This window comes from Equus quagga, chromosome 22 (genome assembly GCF_021613505.1).
Source record: "Equus quagga isolate Etosha38 chromosome 22, UCLA_HA_Equagga_1.0, whole genome shotgun sequence".
In the NCBI taxonomy this organism is placed as follows: domain Eukaryota; kingdom Metazoa; phylum Chordata; class Mammalia; order Perissodactyla; family Equidae; genus Equus; species Equus quagga.
In genome coordinates, this window is record NC_060288.1 from 6,120,271 (window position 1) to 6,139,889 (window position 19,619).

At 37.3% G+C, this 19,619-nt stretch overlaps 1 protein-coding gene across 1 annotated transcript in view; it reads right to left on the minus strand.

The window, feature by feature from the left end:
* Nucleotides 1-19,619, minus strand: part of BAG4 (BAG cochaperone 4) — a 32,829-nt gene that overhangs the window by 11,114 nt on the left and 2,096 nt on the right. The window contains exon 2 of the mRNA XM_046648851.1: nt 4,754-4,861. Within this exon, the coding sequence (XP_046504807.1) occupies nt 4,754-4,861 (108 nt within the window). The remainder of the gene's footprint in view (nt 1-4,753; nt 4,862-19,619) is intronic.

Sequence of the window (19,619 nt, forward strand, 5' to 3'; positions counted from 1 at the left end):
ACACTTCCTGATTTCAAAATTTACTACAAAGCTATAGTAATGAAAACAGTTTGGTACTGGCATAAGGATAGACATATACATCAAAGGAACAGAACTGAGAGTCCAGAAATAAATTCTTACATTTATGGTCAACTGATTTTCAAGAAGGATACCAAGATAATTCAATGGGGAAAAAACAGTCCTTTCAACAGATGCTGCTGAGATACTTGGATATCCACATGTAAAAGAATCAAGTTGGACCCCACATCACACCACATACAGAAATTAATTCAAAATGGATCACAGACCTAAATGTAAGAGCTAAAACCATTTTTTTTTCACTCCTAGAAGAAAACATAGGAGTAAATCTTTGTGACCGTGGCTTCAGCAATAGTTTCTTAGATATGACACTGAAAGCAAGAGCAACCAAAGAAAAAATAGATAAATGAGACTTTAAAAACATTTGTGCTTCAAATAACACCATCAAGAGAGTGAAAAAACCCACAGAATGAGAAAATATTTGCAAATGATGTATTTCATAAGAGACATGTATCTGGAATATATAAAGAAATCTCAAAACTCAACAAGGAAAAGACAAATGTTCCAACTTAAAAATAGGCAAAGGATCTGAATAGATATTTCTCCAAATAACATATACAAATGGCTAATAAGCATATGTAAAGATGCTCAACATCATTAGTCATCAGGGAACTACAAATCAAACCTCCAATGAGATTCAACTTCACACCCACTAGATGACTAGTAAAAAAAAAAAAAAAAAAAGGAAAATAACAGGTATTGGCAAGAATGTGGAGAAACTGAAAAATCCTCATTCACTGCTGATGGAATGTAAATTGGTGCAGTTGCTTTGGAAACTGGAGTTTACCAGTTCTTCAAATTGTTAAACTGAGTTATTACCATATGACCCACTCCTTTCTATATACCCAAGAGAACTGAAAACATATGTCCACATAAAAATTAGTACACGAATATTTATAACAGCATTATGCATCACAGCCAAAAAGTGGGAAAACTCAACTTTTATCAACTGATGAATGGATAAAATAAATGTGGTATATCTGTAGAATGGGATATTATTTGGCCATAGAAAGGAATGAAGTATTGATACATATCACAACATGGATGAACATTATGCTAAATGAAAGAAGCCAGTCACAAGAGATCACATATTATATGATTCCATTTCTATGAAATGTCCAGAATAAGCAAATCCATAGAGAATAACAAATAGATTACAGGTTGCTAGGGGATAGGAGGAGGGAAGAATGGAGTGATAGGTACATAGTTTCCTTTGGGTAATGAAAACGTTCTGGAATTAGTGGTGATAAATGCACAACCTATGAATGTACCAAAAACAACTGAACTAACTGTATACTTTAAAGGGTGAATTTTATGGTATAAGGCCAAACCACAACTATGTCACTTAAGCAATAACAAGGCTGCTTCTCAATTTTAATCACAGGAATGAGGATGACACAAATAAAATGGAAGTTTGTGATAAGTAGTACACGAGTTTTTCTTTATTTTACATTCCACTACCTCTGATCAATCTTATCCTAAAGTTCACATACATATGATCATTCTAAGAAATCAATTGTTTTTATATTTTCCTTAGGTAAATAAGCAAATATTGCTCTAACTTTAATAAATTCTTCTGGCTCAAAATCAATCTTAGGGGCTGGCCCCGTGGCCAAGTGGTTAAGTTTGAGTGCTCTGCTGCGGCAGCCCGGGGTTTTGCCGGTTCAGATCCTGGGCATGGACATGGTACCTCTCATCAGGCCACGCCGAGGCGGCATCCCACATGCCACAACTGGAAGGATCCACAACTAAAATTATACAACTATGTACCGGGGGCTTTGGGGAGAAAAAAGGAAAAATAAAATCTTAAAAACAAAAAGACTTTAAAAAAAAATCAATCTTGAAGGATTATATCAGCAAATTAATGAGAAAAAAAGGAACATAATTTTTTTTAAACAATTAATTACTCAGCCCCATTAAGAAACTTATTTCCATTATTTCAGCCTCCATATCACTTGTAAATTAGAAAAGAACTGACCATAGTATTTGACTATTTGAAATCTGTAAGAATACATCAGTATAGTTTCAGTGATCTGAAAATTTATCTGCAGAGAACATCAGTCTACAGAGAATTCTGACTTGGATCTAAAATTCAAAATCTTTGAAAGCCACTTAAATACAGCTGCTTTAAAGTTGTATATACCACAATCTCATGTTTTTAAAAAATTATTTGCATATAAAAATATGGTATCTAGATAGAAGAAAATAATAGTGGGAAACATGCAAATATGACAATTATTGCTGGGGGGGGCCAGATTATGGGTGACTAACTTTTTAAACATTTCCTTTGTGAAAAGTAATTTTGGCTATATTTAATAAAGATGTACATACCAAAATCCAACAATTCCATACCCTAGGGAAATTGTTGTCTCATATAGAAAAGTGAAAACCAATGTTGAGCAAAAAAGCAAGCTGCAAGAGAATGATATTATGAAACCACTCATATCAAGTGTCAAAACATGTTAAATAATACTATATAAATGCATATGCAAGTAATAAAAACATAAAAACACATATGAGATAAATCTAACTTCAGGAAATGGAAAGAAGCGTTATATATGGCTTTCATTGTATTTGTTTTACTTCTTTTAAAAAATCTGAAACAAATGTGGCAAACAAAAATTGACAAAGTTAGGTACTAGATAAAAAGATGTACATATTTTCTGTACTCTTCAGTATGCTTGAAATCTTTAGGGGCCAGCCCCGTGGCCGAGTGCTTAAGTTCATGCGCTCCGCTTCGGTGGCCCAGGGTTTCGCTGGTTCAGATCCCGGGCGCAGACATGGCACCGCTCATCAGGCCACGCTGAGGTGGCATCCCACATGCTATAACTAGAAGGACCCACAACTAAAATATACAACTATGTACTGTGGGGACTTGGGGAGAAAAAGCAGGAAAAAAAAAAAAAAGATTGGCAACAGTTGTTAGCTCAGTTACCAAACTTTAAAAAATAAAATAAAAAGAAATATTTAAATATTTGTCATAAGAAGTCAAATTTTTTGACATCAAAAGCAAAGGCAATAAAAGCAAAAATAAACAAGAGTGACTACAGCAAACTAAAAAGCTTCTGCACAGCAAAGGAAATCATCAACAAAATGAAAAACCTACTGAATAGGAGAAAATTTTGCAAATGATATAATCTAGATAAGGGGTTAATATCCAAAATATATAAAGATTTCAAACAACTCAAAAGCAAAACAACAAACAATCCTATTAAAAAATGGGCAGAAGATCTGAATAGAAATTTTTCCAAAGATATATAGATGGCCAAGAAATACATAAAAAGGTGCTCTACATCACTAATCATCAGGGAAATACAAATCAAAACCCCAACGAGATATCACCTCACACCTCTTAGAATGGCTATTATCAAAAAGACAAGAAGTAATAAGCGTTGGTGTGGATGTAGAGAAAAGAGAACCCTTGTGCACTGTTGGTGAAAATGTAAATTGGTGCAGCCACTATGGAAAACAGTATGGAACTCCTCAAAAAATAAAAAATACAACTCCCATATGATCCAGCTACGCCACTTCTGGGAATATATCCGAAGGAAATGAAAACGCTAACTCAAAAAGATACTGCACCCCATGTTCACTGCAGCATTATTTACAACAGCCAAGACATGGAAGCAACCTAAGTGTCCATCAATGGATGAATGGATAAAGAAAATGTGGTGTATATACACAATGGAACATTATTCAGCCATGAAAATGAAGGAAATCTTCCCATTTGGGACAACACAGATAGAGCCTGAAGGCATTATGCTAAATGAAGTAAGTCAGAGAAAGACAAATACTATATGATCTCACTTAAATGTGGAATCTTAAAAAAAAAACAAAACTCATAGATACAGAGAATATAATCTCGGTTGCCAGAGGCTGGGGGGGTGGGGCAGTGAGGGTGAAAGGAATCAAAAAGTACAAACTTCCACTTACAAAATAACTAAGTCATGGAACGTAAGGTAGAGCATAATGACTATAGTTAATATTCATCGTATATTTGCTAGTTGCTAAGAGAGTAAATCTTAAAAGTTCTCACAACAAAAAAGAAATTTGTAATTGTATTGTGAAGGATGTTAACTAGACTTGTGGTGATCATTTTGCAATATATACAAATATCAAATCATTATGTTGTATATGTCATATGTCAATTATATCTCAAAAAGAGTGAAATTTAAAAAAATAAGTACATTTTAGGTACTTGAGAAATAATCTGCTGCACCTCTAACTTTTTTTTTTAGATTGGCACCTGAGCTAACATCTGTTGCCAATCTGTTTTTCTCCTTCTTCTTCTCCCCAAAGCCCCCCAGTATATAGCTATATATTCTAGTTGTAGGTCCTGCTGGTTGTGCTATGTGAGATGTCGCCTCAGCGTGGCCTGAGGAGCGGTGCCATGTCCGTGCCCAGGATCCAAACTGGCGAAACTCTGGGTTGCCGAAGCGGAGCGCAAGAACCCAACCACTCGGCCACAGGGCCAGCCCCTCTAGCTACCTTTGCTATAAGTAATATTTGCCTAGATATTTCCTTATTGCTGAGCTAAAAACATTAAGATGATTAAGATAAGAGTCTATAAACTAACAAAACCCCACATATCATTACTATAAAATCTCCATAGGTTTTGAAAATAAATTGATTCATTAAGAAAAAATTCAGAAAGCCTGTCAATTTCAGACCATACCTGGCCTTGCATTTCCGGTCTTACAGGATATGTACTTGGGTAAGGAGCCCTAGGTCGTGCAGGAGTATTCCAATAGTTAGAATTGTAGCTAGGATATGGTGACTGCTCCTAAGAAAAACAAGGAAAACAAATTCACTTTTAATAACATTCTTATGTCATTCTGAAAAGTTGATAGAGGCAGGTATAAATATAAAAAAAAAAGCAATAGAACCCCACTATAAAATCACTCATTATTAAATTGATGGAGAAGGTACATTATATAGTAAATCACATGCCCTAGAATAAAGCAATTATTGACTACCTAGTAAACGGCTGTTCTTATGCATTATGCCAATGCTACCATACCAACTGATGGATAAAAGAATTCTACTATGTCGAGACATTAGCAAAACCAGAGACCTCAGATGCCTTTAGCCCTCTCCAATCACTAATCCCATCACTACTAATTTAATTCGCGCAGCACAATTATAGTTCTTTGCCACTGTGAAGAGTAGTATTACCTATCGCAACAACAGTGGAACTTGAAAATGTTCCTACTATACTTTACTTCAAACACACCCATCTTCGACACTCAACTTCTTTGCCTGACCTCACTTTAGTTTTTTGTATTCCTCTACTCTCTGTTATGGCTAAGCTCTCTGCTGACAGCCTAAAACTTACACAGTATCAGGAATTGAAGTCGAACAATTACCACTTCAAAGAAAAAAATCTAGTTATGGCATTAATCTCTACAGCTTGTCATTCCAATGCAAAAAGTTAATGCAATGATTTGCAATAAACTCTATAGTCTCTGGTCAGAGATTATAAAACTTTTCAGAGTCTAGTTTAATATACACATTTGTTATCCTATAAATTGAGTTATTTTTCTTTGAACTTTATAATTTAAGTATAGTTTTAAACAAACAGAATCTTGGGATTTTTTTCTCAATACTGGCTTCACAAAGAAATTCAATGGCAGCTATAACCACTGAGTGTTTAATTATCACCATCTTAGCTTAACTGCAATACTTATCAGTTTCATTAGTACTTTGTTTTCAAGCAAGTAATTATTCTAGATGATATTACACAAGCTGGGGGAGTAACATCTCCTTTACATAGTATAGAAACTAGAGAATAGCAAGATTTTTTTTAAAAATTGTTATGGGCAGACTTCAAATCCTAACTACCAAATTTTTCAATCAGGCAAATTCTCCTGATGACTGCCCTCCCTTCCTTCCACTGGTTAAGAGGTGAGCATCTGACTAATTAACTAATTGATTTCTCTCTATGAATCTTGAGTAAAGAGACAAAAAAACAACAGCTGAAGCTGACTCACTCCAGGGGGGATGAACTAATACCTAAATCCCCAGAACCACCCTGGTTCCTGCTCTTTCCTACTGATTCTGAGGTACCCCACATTTTTCCTACTTCTCCACCCTCTCAAGCCTCACCCTGCCCACGTCCTCACTTCCTTACTCAGCTTCCAAACACCTTAATCCCTTGCCTCAGATATCATCACTCTGCAAAAACCTAACCCAATGTAAACCCAATTATCCGCGGACTCCACATCTGTACTTCATCTAAATATTGGTGGAGAAAACACAACGAGCTCTCTGGTTTCACTACAAATTCATGACTACACTTTAGCAACCATACTACACTTCCTTAGCATGTTCATCTCACTCTCCAAAACAACTATGTGTCTCTTCTTGTGCCCTCAAATCTCCAATATCCTCTTATCCCACCCCTCATATTTCAACTGACTTTATCCCATATTTCACCTTAAAAAAAAAAAAGCAGTCACACAGAAACGCCTTCATCTTCCTACTTGCTAAATCCAACAATGTGCCCTATCTGTCACTTTTCCCAGAAAGCAGGAATAAAATGTCTTTGGTCCTATTAAAGGCCAATCCTTCCACGTAGCTCTGGACCACATAACCTCTTGCGTTCTAAAGAACCTTACTCCTGCAATTATGTCTACTCTTTCATAAGTATCTATTTCTCCCAGTAGAGCAGGTCATCTCCTGTAGAATACAAACCTGCCCTCAAGACTAGGCTAAACAAATACTAAAACCTATTTTTTTTTTTTTTTACAGATTGGCACCTGAGCTAACAACTGTTGTCAATCTTTTTTTTCCCTCTGCTTTTTCCCCCCTCTCCAAGTTCCCCCAGTACATAGTTGTATATTTTTTAGTTGTGGGTCCTTCTAGTTTGGCATGTGGGACGCCACCTCAACATGGCCTCATGAGCAGTGCCATGTTCGCGCCCAGGATCCAAACCGGCGAAACTCTGAGCCACCAAAGCGGAGCGTGGGAACTTAACCACTCAGCCACGGGGCCAGCCCCCTAAAACCTATTTTTATTTATTTTTTTATTATTTTTATTTTGCTTAGCAAGATTCGTCCCGAGTTAACATCTGTGCCAATCTTCCTCTATTTTGTATGTGAGCTGCCACCACAGCATGGCCACTGACAGGCAAGTGGTATAGTTCTGCGCCGAGGAACCAAACCCAGGCCACCGAAGTGTGTGCCAAACTGAACTAGTAGGCCACAGGGGCTGGCCCAAAACAAATTTTCAAACTACCATAACTAACAGTGTGACAAGTGATTAGGTGTTTAAATAAACAAGATTAACAATAACCTGGTAACTGCTGAAGATGCATGATGGATATCTGGGAGTTTTATTATACTAGTCTCTCTACTTTTAGCTATGTTTGAAAGTTTCTATAATAAAAAGTTAAAAAACAAAACTGTGGAGCAGCGATTGAAGGTACATTTCCCTTAAATAAATTCTATTTTGTACGTCTGACTTTAGAACAATCGTAAATATTTTACATAATTATAAAAGATAATGAAATATTTTTAAATCCCTAAAAGAAAGCAAAACAAACCTGAAAACACTGAGTGTTGCATTCATGGAACAAGTTCACAAAGAGAAACTATTTCAAGTGAATACAAAGCACAGTAATTTGACTGACATCCCTACTGGAATATACTTTATAGACCAAAAACAAACAAATTTTTTTTCATGAATTATATTAATAATTACCCACATTTTTGGCATTGTTATTTCAATAGTGTTGTGTGGGCAGTGTAGCTGCAAATGAACTATTATGTTGCTGTGGTTGGAAATCAGTATTTTCACAGCGGAAGAGAAAGAGGTATAAGAATAATGAAATTTAAAACCCTATAGTCCTTAATTTGAATTGGAAATAGTTCGAATTCACACTGTATTTTATCTTTTAAAAAAACTAACAAGCTGATAACTGCACATAAAAAATAATTAACTCAAGTAATTCCTGAACAGTTTTCTGAATGAATATCCTTAGTGGTATACATTCTAAAGGCAAAAGAAATGCAATACTCACAATTGCCAAGACTTAGAAGCAACTTAAGTGCTCATCAATGGACGAATGAATAAAGAAGATAAAGGGGCACATTTGTATGGTGACAGATGGTAACTAGACTTTTGGTGGTGAACACGATGTAATCTATACAGAAGTCGAAATATAATGATGTATACCTGAAATTTATGTTATAAACCAATGTGACCTCAATAAATAAGTAAACAAATAAATGAATAAACAGAAATGCAAAGAAATATTAAACTTTACATAGAGTGTTATTAGTTGTGATACAGTAGTAGTTATATAATAGTACTTATATATTAATTTTTTAATTTTTAAACTATTTTGTGTATATTGTAGAAGAGAGGAAATAAATACAGCAATGTTATCAAGAACCAGTATTTTCACATGGGAACGGAAAGATAGACTGAATGGAGAAAGTTGAGGGGGAACCACGTATGGTACGTTTGAATTGGAGGATCAAGAATGAACTCACATATTTCAAAAATGTAATTTAACTTTTTATGCAAAACAAACAAATATGGGTAAAAGTGGCAGTGTGCCAGGTCCAAACAAAGGATTTAGGAGTCAATGCAAATTTTAGCAACACTTTGCATTCCTGCTCTCCAGCATGAGACCAGCAGATCCTATATAGGAGCTGTGATTTCAGCTTGAGTCCCAGAACGCAAAGACACACAAGCAAACCTAAACCCAATCTGGAGCCTGGAGAAGAGCCAGTGCAGCAGACTCACAGAACAGGAGCAAGAAATACATGTTTATTGTTATAAGCCACAACCCTTAGAGTTGTTTTTCACTATAGGAAAAGTCAACTAACGCAATAACTAAATATCAAGTTGGTAACATAACTGTACAGAAAAAAAGAATTATTTCCAATGACTTTTAAATCACATTACTTTGTACATATTCTAAGGACAAGCTGAACTGCAAAGAAACCTAAACTGCATCCATTAGTTAACTGTTAGTCATAACACTGGCATTACTATTTTTATTAACAGCTTTACTGAGATAGAATTCACTACCATACCATTTGCCCATTTAAACTGTACAATTCAATGGTTTTTAGTATATTCACAGACATGTGCAATCATCACCACAATCAATTTTAGAACATTTTCAAAGCCTCAAAAGGAAATACTGTACCCTTTAGCTATACCCTCCTATCTCCCCATTACCCCAGGCCAAGGCCACTATTAATCTCCTTTGTCTCTACAGATTTGCCTATTCTGGATATCTCATATAAATGGAATCACATAATATGTGATATCTTGTGACTAGCTTCTTTCACTTAGCATAGTGTTTTTTAGGTTCAACTATGTTGGAGCATGTATCACTACTTCATTCCTTTTTGAGGCCAAATAATATTCCATTGTATACAAATACCACATTTTGCTTATCCACTCATCAGGTGATGGGCACCTGGATTATGGCTATCTTTTGGCTATTATGAATAATGCTGCTATAAACATTCATGAAGAATTTTTTGTGTGGACATGTTTTCAGTTTTCTTGGGTATATACCTAACGAATGGAATTGCTGGGTCATTCAGTAACTCTGTTTAACAATTTGAGGAACTGGCAAATTGTTTTGCAGAGAAGCTGCACCATTTTACATTCCTATCAGCAATGTAGAGGGTTCCAATTTCTCCACATCCTCGCCAATACTTGTTTTTTCTGTGGTTTTGCTTGTTTGTTTTTATAGCCATCCTAGTGAGTGTGAAGTGGTATCTCATTGTGGCTTTGATTTGCAGTTCCCTGATGACTAATGATGTCGAGCATTTTTTCATGTGCTCATTGGCCATTTGTATACCTTCTTTAGAGAACTGTCTCTTCAGATGTTTTGCCCATTTTTAAATTGGGTTATTTATAGGTTTATTGTCCAGTTTTAAGAGTTCTTTACATATTTTAGAAACATGTCCTTTTTCAATATATAATTTGCAAACATTTCCTTCTTTTTCACTTTCTTGATGCTGTCCTTTGAACAACAAAGTTCTTAATTTTTATAAAGTCCAATGTATCAATTTTTTCTTTCGTTGGTTGTGCTTTATGTGTCTTATCTAAGAAATCATTGCCAAATCCAAAGTAATAAAGATTGACCCCTACATTTTCTTCTAAGATTTTTAGTTTTAGCTCTTACATTTAGGTCTATGATCCATTTTAAGGTTTTGGTTTTTTTTAAAGATTAGCACCTGAGCTAATACCTGTTGCCAATCTTTTTTTTCCTTCTTCTTCTCCCCAAAGCCCCCTCGCACATAGATGCATATTCTACGTCTAGGTCCTTCTGGCTCTGCTATGTGAGACGCTGCCTCAGCATGGCTTGATGAGCAGTGCTAGGTCTGAGCCCAGGATCTGAAGCAGTGAAACCCTGGGCTGCCAAAGCGGAATGCGCAAACTTAACCACTCAACCACTCAACCACAGGGCCGGCCCTTGAGTTAATTTTTGTATATGGTATGAGGGTCCAACTTTATTCTTTGTTATGTGACTGTCCAGTTGTCATGGCACCATATGTTGTGCCACAGATTATTCTTTCCCTCACTGAATGGTCCCAGCATCCTTGTCAAAAATTAACTGACCACAGATACATAGATTTATTTCTGAACTCTCAATACTATTCCATATAGACATATAAGTTATACATGCCTTTTTATTTCTTTTTCTTGCCCAAGTGCCCTAGCTAGAACCTCCAGTAATGTTGAACAGAAGAGCCAAAAGCAGATATCCTTGTCTTGTTCCTGATCTTAGGGGAAAGCAACCTGATCCCTTTATCAGGTTGAGGAAATTTCCTTGTATTCTTGGAGTGTTTTTATGATGAAACAGTGTTGGATTTTGTCAAATGCTTTTTCTGCGTCTATTGAGATAATCGTAGGGGTTTTGCTTTTTATTTGATTTTTATAGTGTATTATGTCAATTGATTTTCAGATATTAAACCAACCTTGCATTCCTGGGATAAACCCCACTTGGTCACAGTATATAATTCTTTTTATATGTTGCTGGATTCAGTTTGCTAATGTTTTTTTGAGGATTTTTGAATCCATATTAATAAGAGATACTAGTCTGTGTTTTCTTTTCTTGTGATGTGCTTGTCTGGTTTGTGTATCAGGGTAACAATGGCTTCATAGAATCACAAATCACCAAAAAAAATCACAATCACAAAAAAAAAGAAAGAAGAATGATGTCAAATAAATAACCTAACCTTCCATCTCAAGACACTGGAAAAAGAAGAGCAATCTAAACCTAAAGCAAGCAGAAGAAGGAAATAATAAAAATAAGAGTAGAAATTAACAGAATAGAGAATTGAAAAACAATAGAGGAAATCACTGCAATTAAAGGCTAGTTCTTTGAAAAGATCAACAAAATTGATGAGCTTTTAGCTAGATTGACCCAGAAAAAAAAGAGAGAAGACTCAGATTACTAGAATCAGAAATGAAAGAGAGGACATTACTACTGATCTTACAGAAATAAAAAGGATTATAATGGAACACTATGAATAATTGTATACCAATAAACTGGGTAATTCAGGTGAAATGGACAAACTGTAGAAAGATACAAGCTACCAAGACTAACTCAAGGAGAAATCGATAATTTGAATAGGTCTCTGACAAGTAAAAAGATTGAATTGGTAGTAAAAAAACTACCCACAAACAAAGCCCAAGTCCAGGTGGACTAGTGAATTCACGAGTGAATTCTACCAGATATTTAAAGAACTGAAACCAATTCTTCACAAATTCTTCTAAAAAATAGAAGAAGAGAGAATACACTCCTATGTTTCTCCTTTAATCTCACACTAGTACTACACTCACAACACTTCTGATACCATATGGGGGGGGGGGTTCCCCACACCAAGCGATTTTGTACCACCAGCTGGGTGTACTACAATTGAACTTAATTCTGACACTATCTTCCTGGACATAGCATCAGATACCACAGGTTAGGGGCTCAGTCCCATGAGACTGCCTCCCACTTCAGATGCCAATCTCAAGTAGTAGGTCCTCAGGTTACCCACAACTTATGTCTGACTTGCTACAAATCAGAGGTTCCACTGACCTTCTCCGTTTTAGATTTGATTATTTGCTAGTACAACTTACAGAACTCAGGGAAACACTTGCAGTCATGCACCACATAATGACATTTCAGTCAACAATGGACCACATATATACAACAATGGTCTCATAAGATTAGTACCTTAGGTACTAGGTGTATAGCAGGCTATACTATCTAGGTTTGTGTAAGTATACTCTATGATGTTTGCACAACAAGGAAACAGTCTAATGATGCATTTCTCATAATGTATCCCCATTGTTAAGTGACACATGACTGTTGTTACATTTACCAGTTTCTTAAAGGATATGATAAAGGATACAGATGAACAGCCAGATGAAGAGAGACATAGTGCGAGGTCTGGGAGGGTCTCAAGTGCAGGAGCTTCTGTCCCCATGGAGTTGGGGTACGTCACCCTCCCAGGAAGTGGATGTATTCACCAACCTGGAAGCTCTCTGAACCCCATACTATTGGGATTTTTGGGAAGCTTCCTCATGTAGGCATAATCAATTATTAATTTCATTTCCAGCCCCTCTCCCCTCTCTTGAGAATGGGAAGCAGGGCTGAAAATTCCAAGCTTCTAATCATGGTTTGGTCTTTCTGGTGACCAGCTCCATCCAGGACCCATCCAGGAGACCACCCAGAGTCACCTCATTAGAACAAAAGACAATCCTATCACCCAGGAAATTCCAAGGGATTTAGGAGCTCTGTGTTAGGAACCAGGATCACAGACCAAATATTAGAACAAAAGATGCTCTTAGTGCTCTTATTGCTCAGGAATTTACAAGGGTTTCAGGAGCTCCATGCCAGGAACCCAGAGCCAAGAACAATATATATTTTCTCTATTATCTCACAAAAGCATATAGTTGAGTCTTCTTTTTTATTTATTTAGTCTGAAAATCTCGTCTTTGATTGGATTGTTTAATCCATTCACTTTTAATGATATTATTGATATAGCTGGATTTACATCTGCCACTTTACTTTTTTGTTTTCTATATCTCATGTCTGTTTTTGTCCCTCTATTCTTTTACTGCTTTCTTTTGCATTAAGTGAATATCTTCTAATGTAACATTTTAATTTAATGAGTTTATATATATGTGTGTGTGTATGCGTGTATATATATCTTTCTTTGACCACACCCAGCTGTTAAAGCTCTACAAAGTTCCAGCTGATTTATCTATTGTTTTCCACAAGACCCTGGGACAGAAATTGCTCCACAAACTGATCCAATCAAATTTGGGCTTCTTGGAAGGGATATTTCCCAAAGTCAGTGTTTGAGATTTGTTCTGACCCCAAAGGGCTCCTCCCAGCCATCTCTTTCCCAGTTCTCTCCAGCAAACTACCTGGCCTACAGTTTAGTTTATATCACCAATGAATCTACCAGTTTCCTCCCAATTGCTTTTCACAACAACCTCTAGCTTTCGAGAATATCTTTAGGTTTCAGCTTCTCCACAATGTTGCAAATAAAGTCAGTTCCTTTGGGAAAAGATTAGGAGCTACCTGTTTTACAGCATGCTTCTGTTTCCACATAAAACGTCTGAGCCATGCTCTGCAGCTGGTTGGGGACAATGGTGTGCTTCTCTGAGGGACATCCCTGCTTTAAGAGCTGAGCACCTAGGGGAAAAGGACAGTAGCCTCGGGCCTTCTCAGCTTGCCTTACAAGCTAGGGGAAGGGTGATCAGAGCACCCGTATTCTCAGCAGTGCCCTGCCCAAGGTAAGGTCTCCATCCCAAAAGCAGGGATGGGGCAGAAGAAGGAAACCACCACTGCTTGGCCACAATTACCCAGAACTTGGCCTCAGCAACAGCAGCTGGGGCAAGATGAGAAATGTTAATGTACTGCCCCTCCCAGGATGATAACCCTGTGACTGGGACCTGCGGGGACAGGGAGCCCTGTTTTCTTGGCTGCGCCAGTCTGGAACAGAGTTGTTGTCTCATCAAGCTGGGAGGGGGGGAGTGGAGTAGGTCTTGGTTCAAATAGCACAGATACTTACTGTTCTTAGTGATTTTGAGTAAATTTTCCAGAATAAATGTTTCTTCATTTCCTATATTCCCTAAGACTATTTCCAGAGACTTTGATTGGTTGTTTTTTTAAAATAATTTTTACCAGTTTCACTGGGGACTGGGTCCACAGAGCTCCTCATGCTGACATGCCAGAACTGGAACCTGGCATTATTTTGAACTTATTTTATAAATTATTGTAGGGTTGTGCAAGTATATGTAATTATCTTAATATTGTTAGGAATCAAAATTTTCCATACGAGGGGCCAGCTCCATGGCTGAGTGGTTAAGTTCATGCACTCTGCTGCGGCAGCCCAGGGTTCGGATCCTGGGCACAGACATGGCACCCCTCATCAGGCCACGGTGAGGTGGCGTCCCACACCTGCAACTAAGGATATACAATGTGTACAGCGGGGGTTTGGGGAGATAAAGCAGAAAAAAAAAAAAAAGATTGGCAACAGTTGTTAGCCCAGGTGCCAATCTTTAAAAAAAAAATTTTCCATACGAGAAAAGTAATAAATAGAATCAAAGAAGTAAAAATAATCTATAATGCTAAATTTGAATTAATATAAATATGAACTCATTTTTCTACTTAAAAATACTTACTTTATAACTCTGTGCATTGAAAAGATCTAGAAGCAATAACAACACAATAGCAATCAGTATACTTAGCACTCGAATGTTATTAAGCTACTGCCTCTCAGCTCCAAACACAGCATTCTATAAGTGGCTCTGTGACGCAGGACTGGGAGTCTGCAGACATCTCTTCTTTGCCACTTGCTTCCTATTTGATACTGCCAATACAGGGCATTAGGTTCAAGGAGCGGAGAATGGACTTGCTCCTTGTTGTTTGTTTGCTTGCTTGCTTGCTGCTTCTGTCAGTGTCCGCCCAACAATGCCCTTCAACCTGGAGGCAGCAGTCAGTTAGTAGCAGTCTCCAGATTCTTCTGGTTTTCCCAGAACTCCCGCAGAGGTACCAGCATCAGCTAGGCAGTGCCTCCTCCTGGGTTCCAACCAGTCCATTCTTTCAAGTTTCCAAGTTCTAATAACCCCAACCTCTTCTCTTTATTCCCCAGCCCTAGGAGTTGTAGCTGTTTCCTGCAGTCACTATCTTCTGTGTTATTTCCATTTTCTCTTTTTGCCTTTTCTGATTTCCAATACCAATGTAACTAGTTTCCTAAATCAAATTCCCTCTTATAAAAGGACTAGTGTAGCTTCTGTTCTCCTGCCTGGATCCTGACATATACACCTTCTAAATATAACTCTCCATTAAGAAAAAATCAAGGTTTTCTAAAGGAATGGCTTATTATATGTCTGGTACAGAATATACACCAAATGACCCTGGATATCTTGTACCAGAAATCAAAGAAGCCATCAAAAATCAACAGGTCAAGTCAAAAGGACTTAGAAGCCAAGAAGGGGCTCCCATTGGCATGGTATGGGTCTATTTAAGCAATAAAAAGAATGACTGCAACTGACTGAAATACATCCAAAATATTGAATATATACATATATTATGCAAACGAGCTCATGATACTTTTAAAAAATAAAAAACACATTCCTTTTCTATAACTTTAGAGATGAATGAAAATTACATCTTCCATTTTATCCTAGGAGTCTTTTTCTTAAAGAAGAGAGATCAACATCTTTGCCCTAATTGTGGTAGTGGTTACATGACTATAGGCATTTGTCAAAACTCAGAGAACTACACCTTTAGAAAGGTAAAATTTACAATATGTAAACATACCATAATTTTTTAATGAAAAAATGAATGTCCTCAATGAAGTGGTAAAAATTATTAATTTTATTAAGTCTTAATAAAAAACATTTTCTTTACCTCTTTTTTTTTTCTCTTTGGACAAAATAGAACAAATCTAAAAATATCCCCAGTAATAATGAAAGTCTTTGGCTCATGACCCTCCCAATGTGACACTAATTCTATGAAACAGCATTTGGTTTTACAGGAAGCTGGCTGAAGCTCATCTCTGTTCTATAAACCAAGGTGCCAATTCTATCAGGTGCCTAACTCTTTCTAAACTTTCTATTTGTTGTCTGAAATTACACAAAGGTAATAAAAGATGATGTAAACTAGATAAAGATGATAAAAGGTTTTCACAAGTGACAATAATGTGAATTAAAGTTTTTGTGGCAAAGGAAATTTGATTAAAATTATGCGAGAAGATGGGGCCAGCCCAGTGGCATAGTGGTTAAGTTTACATGTTCTGCTTCGGCGGCCTGGGGTTCATAGGTTCAAATCCCAGCCGCAGACCTAGCACTGCTCATCAAGCCATCCTGTGACAGCATCCCACATAAAATAGAGGAAGATTGCCACAGATGTTAGCTCAGCAACAATCTTCCTCAAGCAAAAAGAGGAAGACTGGCAACAGATGTTAGCTCAGGGCCAATCTTGCTCACCAAAAAATATATATATATGCAAGAAGGTAATAAATTTATTTATGTTCTTCTCTTTTAAGAAGAAATACTTAAATCTCAGATGAAGGCTGGAGTCAACTCCTTTAATACTTACCTTAGAACTAACTAGTTTTGTAAGAAGTGGATATATGTACAAATGTACAAAGTGACTTACCAACAATGCCTCCTAGAAATAACCAGCCCAAACAAATCTAACAGTATAGGAATCCAACTGGTGCTGGTGCTACCTAACTTCCGTTTACAAATTTGTTTACATTTTTCACAAGAATTACATAAAAATTATTAGAAAAGTACACTATAAATTATTTTTATAGCTATATATTCCAAAATCACTGAAAAGTGCTGTATGCTCCTGTATTGATCATCATCACAATTTTTTTATTTTCAATCTCATTTGGATCTCTTCCATGCTTCTCTACAATTTCCCCCTTTCCCCTATGTAGCACCTGTTTCAAATATTTATCATATCAAATTCCCAGCTCATCCCATCCCACTTCCTTTCCTCTCAGATGACCTAGACTCCTACTGCACCGAGAGAGGACACCAAGAGCTACAAACTCCCTCAATGTCCCTCCCCTCCAACTCCAAACTTACATTTTCCCCTCTAGCTCGGAAGACGTTTCTCAGCTCTTCCTCACTTAACCTCCCTCTTCCCAAGCTATAGTCCATCCTTTGGTCGCATCTTTTTCTCAATCTACTAGGTTATTCTCCTCTGCTTACAAACACACTCAAGGCCCCAATCCTAAAAGTTCTTCCCTCAATCCTGATTCTCAGTCATGTTTCCATTTACTAAGTTTACTACATAAACTTCCGGAAGTACAGTTTACACTACTGGTCTTCTCACCCAAACCGCCCCTTCATTACTTTCATACTATTTGAAACTCTCACCACTAAAATCAACAATATCTTTTTAATTGACAAATCCAACAGCTTCTTCTCAGTTTTCATATCACTTACCTGCAAAATAATGGCATTTTTGTTTGGTTTGCATTGCATGACTTTCCTGATTTTCCTACTGTCTTTCTGAGTATTCTCCCTCATCATCTTCTTTTGCATCCTCTTTCTCTGTCCCCTATTCTAGACTCTCAAAGATCTCCCCTGGCAACAGTCCCCAGCTGGGTAATTCAGCAATGCTTATATCTGATGCCTCTCAATCTCCACCCACCATCTCTCTCCTGAGCCCCACATCTACAGTTTTGCTCCCACAGAAAACAACTCCTAGCTGCCACAAAGACATCAACATCAAAAAACAAATACAGAAAATCACAAATTTCTCTCTACTCAGTTGCATACATTGCATCCAGAGCTTGACATATAGTAACCACTGTGACTAACTTGGCTTCCAGCGCAAGTGAACTAAAGGCAGTAGGTGAGCGCTTGCCAAGTCTTTGTACTTCATATTTTTTTAAGCTCCTCTATTAACCAATCACTAGTTCTTTGGGTATAAAACTATAAACCATAACTTCCCCAAAACACCTGTTCCTCTTCCTTTTTAATTCCATGAAACCTTTATTCCTATGAAATACTAAAACCTCAGAATCACCTGCCGTTTCTCCTGCATCCCTCACTTCCAGTCGATATATACCTTTGAAAATGTCTTTCAAATCTATGCGACTTGTACTGAAATGCATCCAAAAAATAAGATAGACAGATGTAATAAAGCAAATATAAGAAATGCTAATTACACAATCTAGGTGGTGGATATATGGGATATTCACTGTAGAATTCTTTCAACTTTTCTGTTTGGTTAAAAATTTTTATAAAATGATGAAAAAAACCTGTCTATATTTAGACATGGTTCAAACAAATGCCCTTTTTGCTCTCTTCTGCACTCTGGGGCCTAACTGAGCTCTCTGTCCCCGATTCCTTCCTGTTGTAATCATCCTCCAAGGTGGCCCCCAATGATCCCTGCCTCCTGGTGTTCACAACCTTGTGAAGCTGCCTCCCACACTGTACCAGAGTTGGTCTCTATGACCAAACAGAATACCGCAGAAGTGACGTCATATCACTTTCGAGATTAGGCTGTAAAAGACTGCGGATTGAGGCTTCCTTCTCAGCTTGCCTGCGCACTCCCTCTCTCTCTCTCTCCACGACTTGTTCTAAAGGAACAGGTGAGGCACCTGGAGATCTTGTTAAAATGCATATTCTGGTTCGGAAGGTCCAGGGCAGAGCCTGAGATATGGCATTTCCAACAAACTCCTAGGTGATGTAGATGCTGCTAGTTCAGGGATCAAACTACAGTGCTGCAAGTATAGCTATCGAGGGAAGAAAAGAAAGAAAAAGGGAGTGGTAGATTTCCATCTTTTTATTCTTTGCCATATTTAAATGTTAATACAGTCAAGTCTTTGTAGTGGTTCAGTGCAACATCATCTCAATATATTTAATTCTATACAGCAGTGCTTCTCAAACATGAACGTGTACATGAATCACCTAGGGATCTTCTTCTGCATTTTTAACAATCTCCAAATGACACTGAAACCTCTGGTCCATGGACCACAATTCTGTGTGTGTGTGAGGAAGATCACCCTGAGCTAACATCTGCTGCCAATCTTCCTCTGTTTTCTATGTCGGATGCCTCCACAGCATGGCTGATAAGTGAAATGGCTCAACACCCAAGATCCGAACCCGTGAACCCAGGCCGCCAAAGCAGAGTGCACACAGAACTTTAACCAGTTGGCCACAGGCCGGCCCCCCAGGACCACACTTTCTGAGTAGTAGGGCTTTAAAGGGCTCCTGTACCCCCTTTTTTTTAGTTTGACATATTTGACTACATAAAAATGTAAAACTTATATGTCAAAAACCACAATAAAGTTAAAAAAACAACAAATTTGGGGAAACAAAACATTTGCAACATCTGTGACAACATGCATATCTTTTGCATTAATTTTCTATTGCTGCATAAGACATTACCATCCTACACTTTTCAAGTTTCAGAAACATCAACCTGAAAGATAAACTCTTGGAATGGTTTGCAAAGACCCATTACACATTCTAGCTTTATGTCCAACTCCTACAGCACCGAGAACCACCCTATATACGCACACCTACACTCA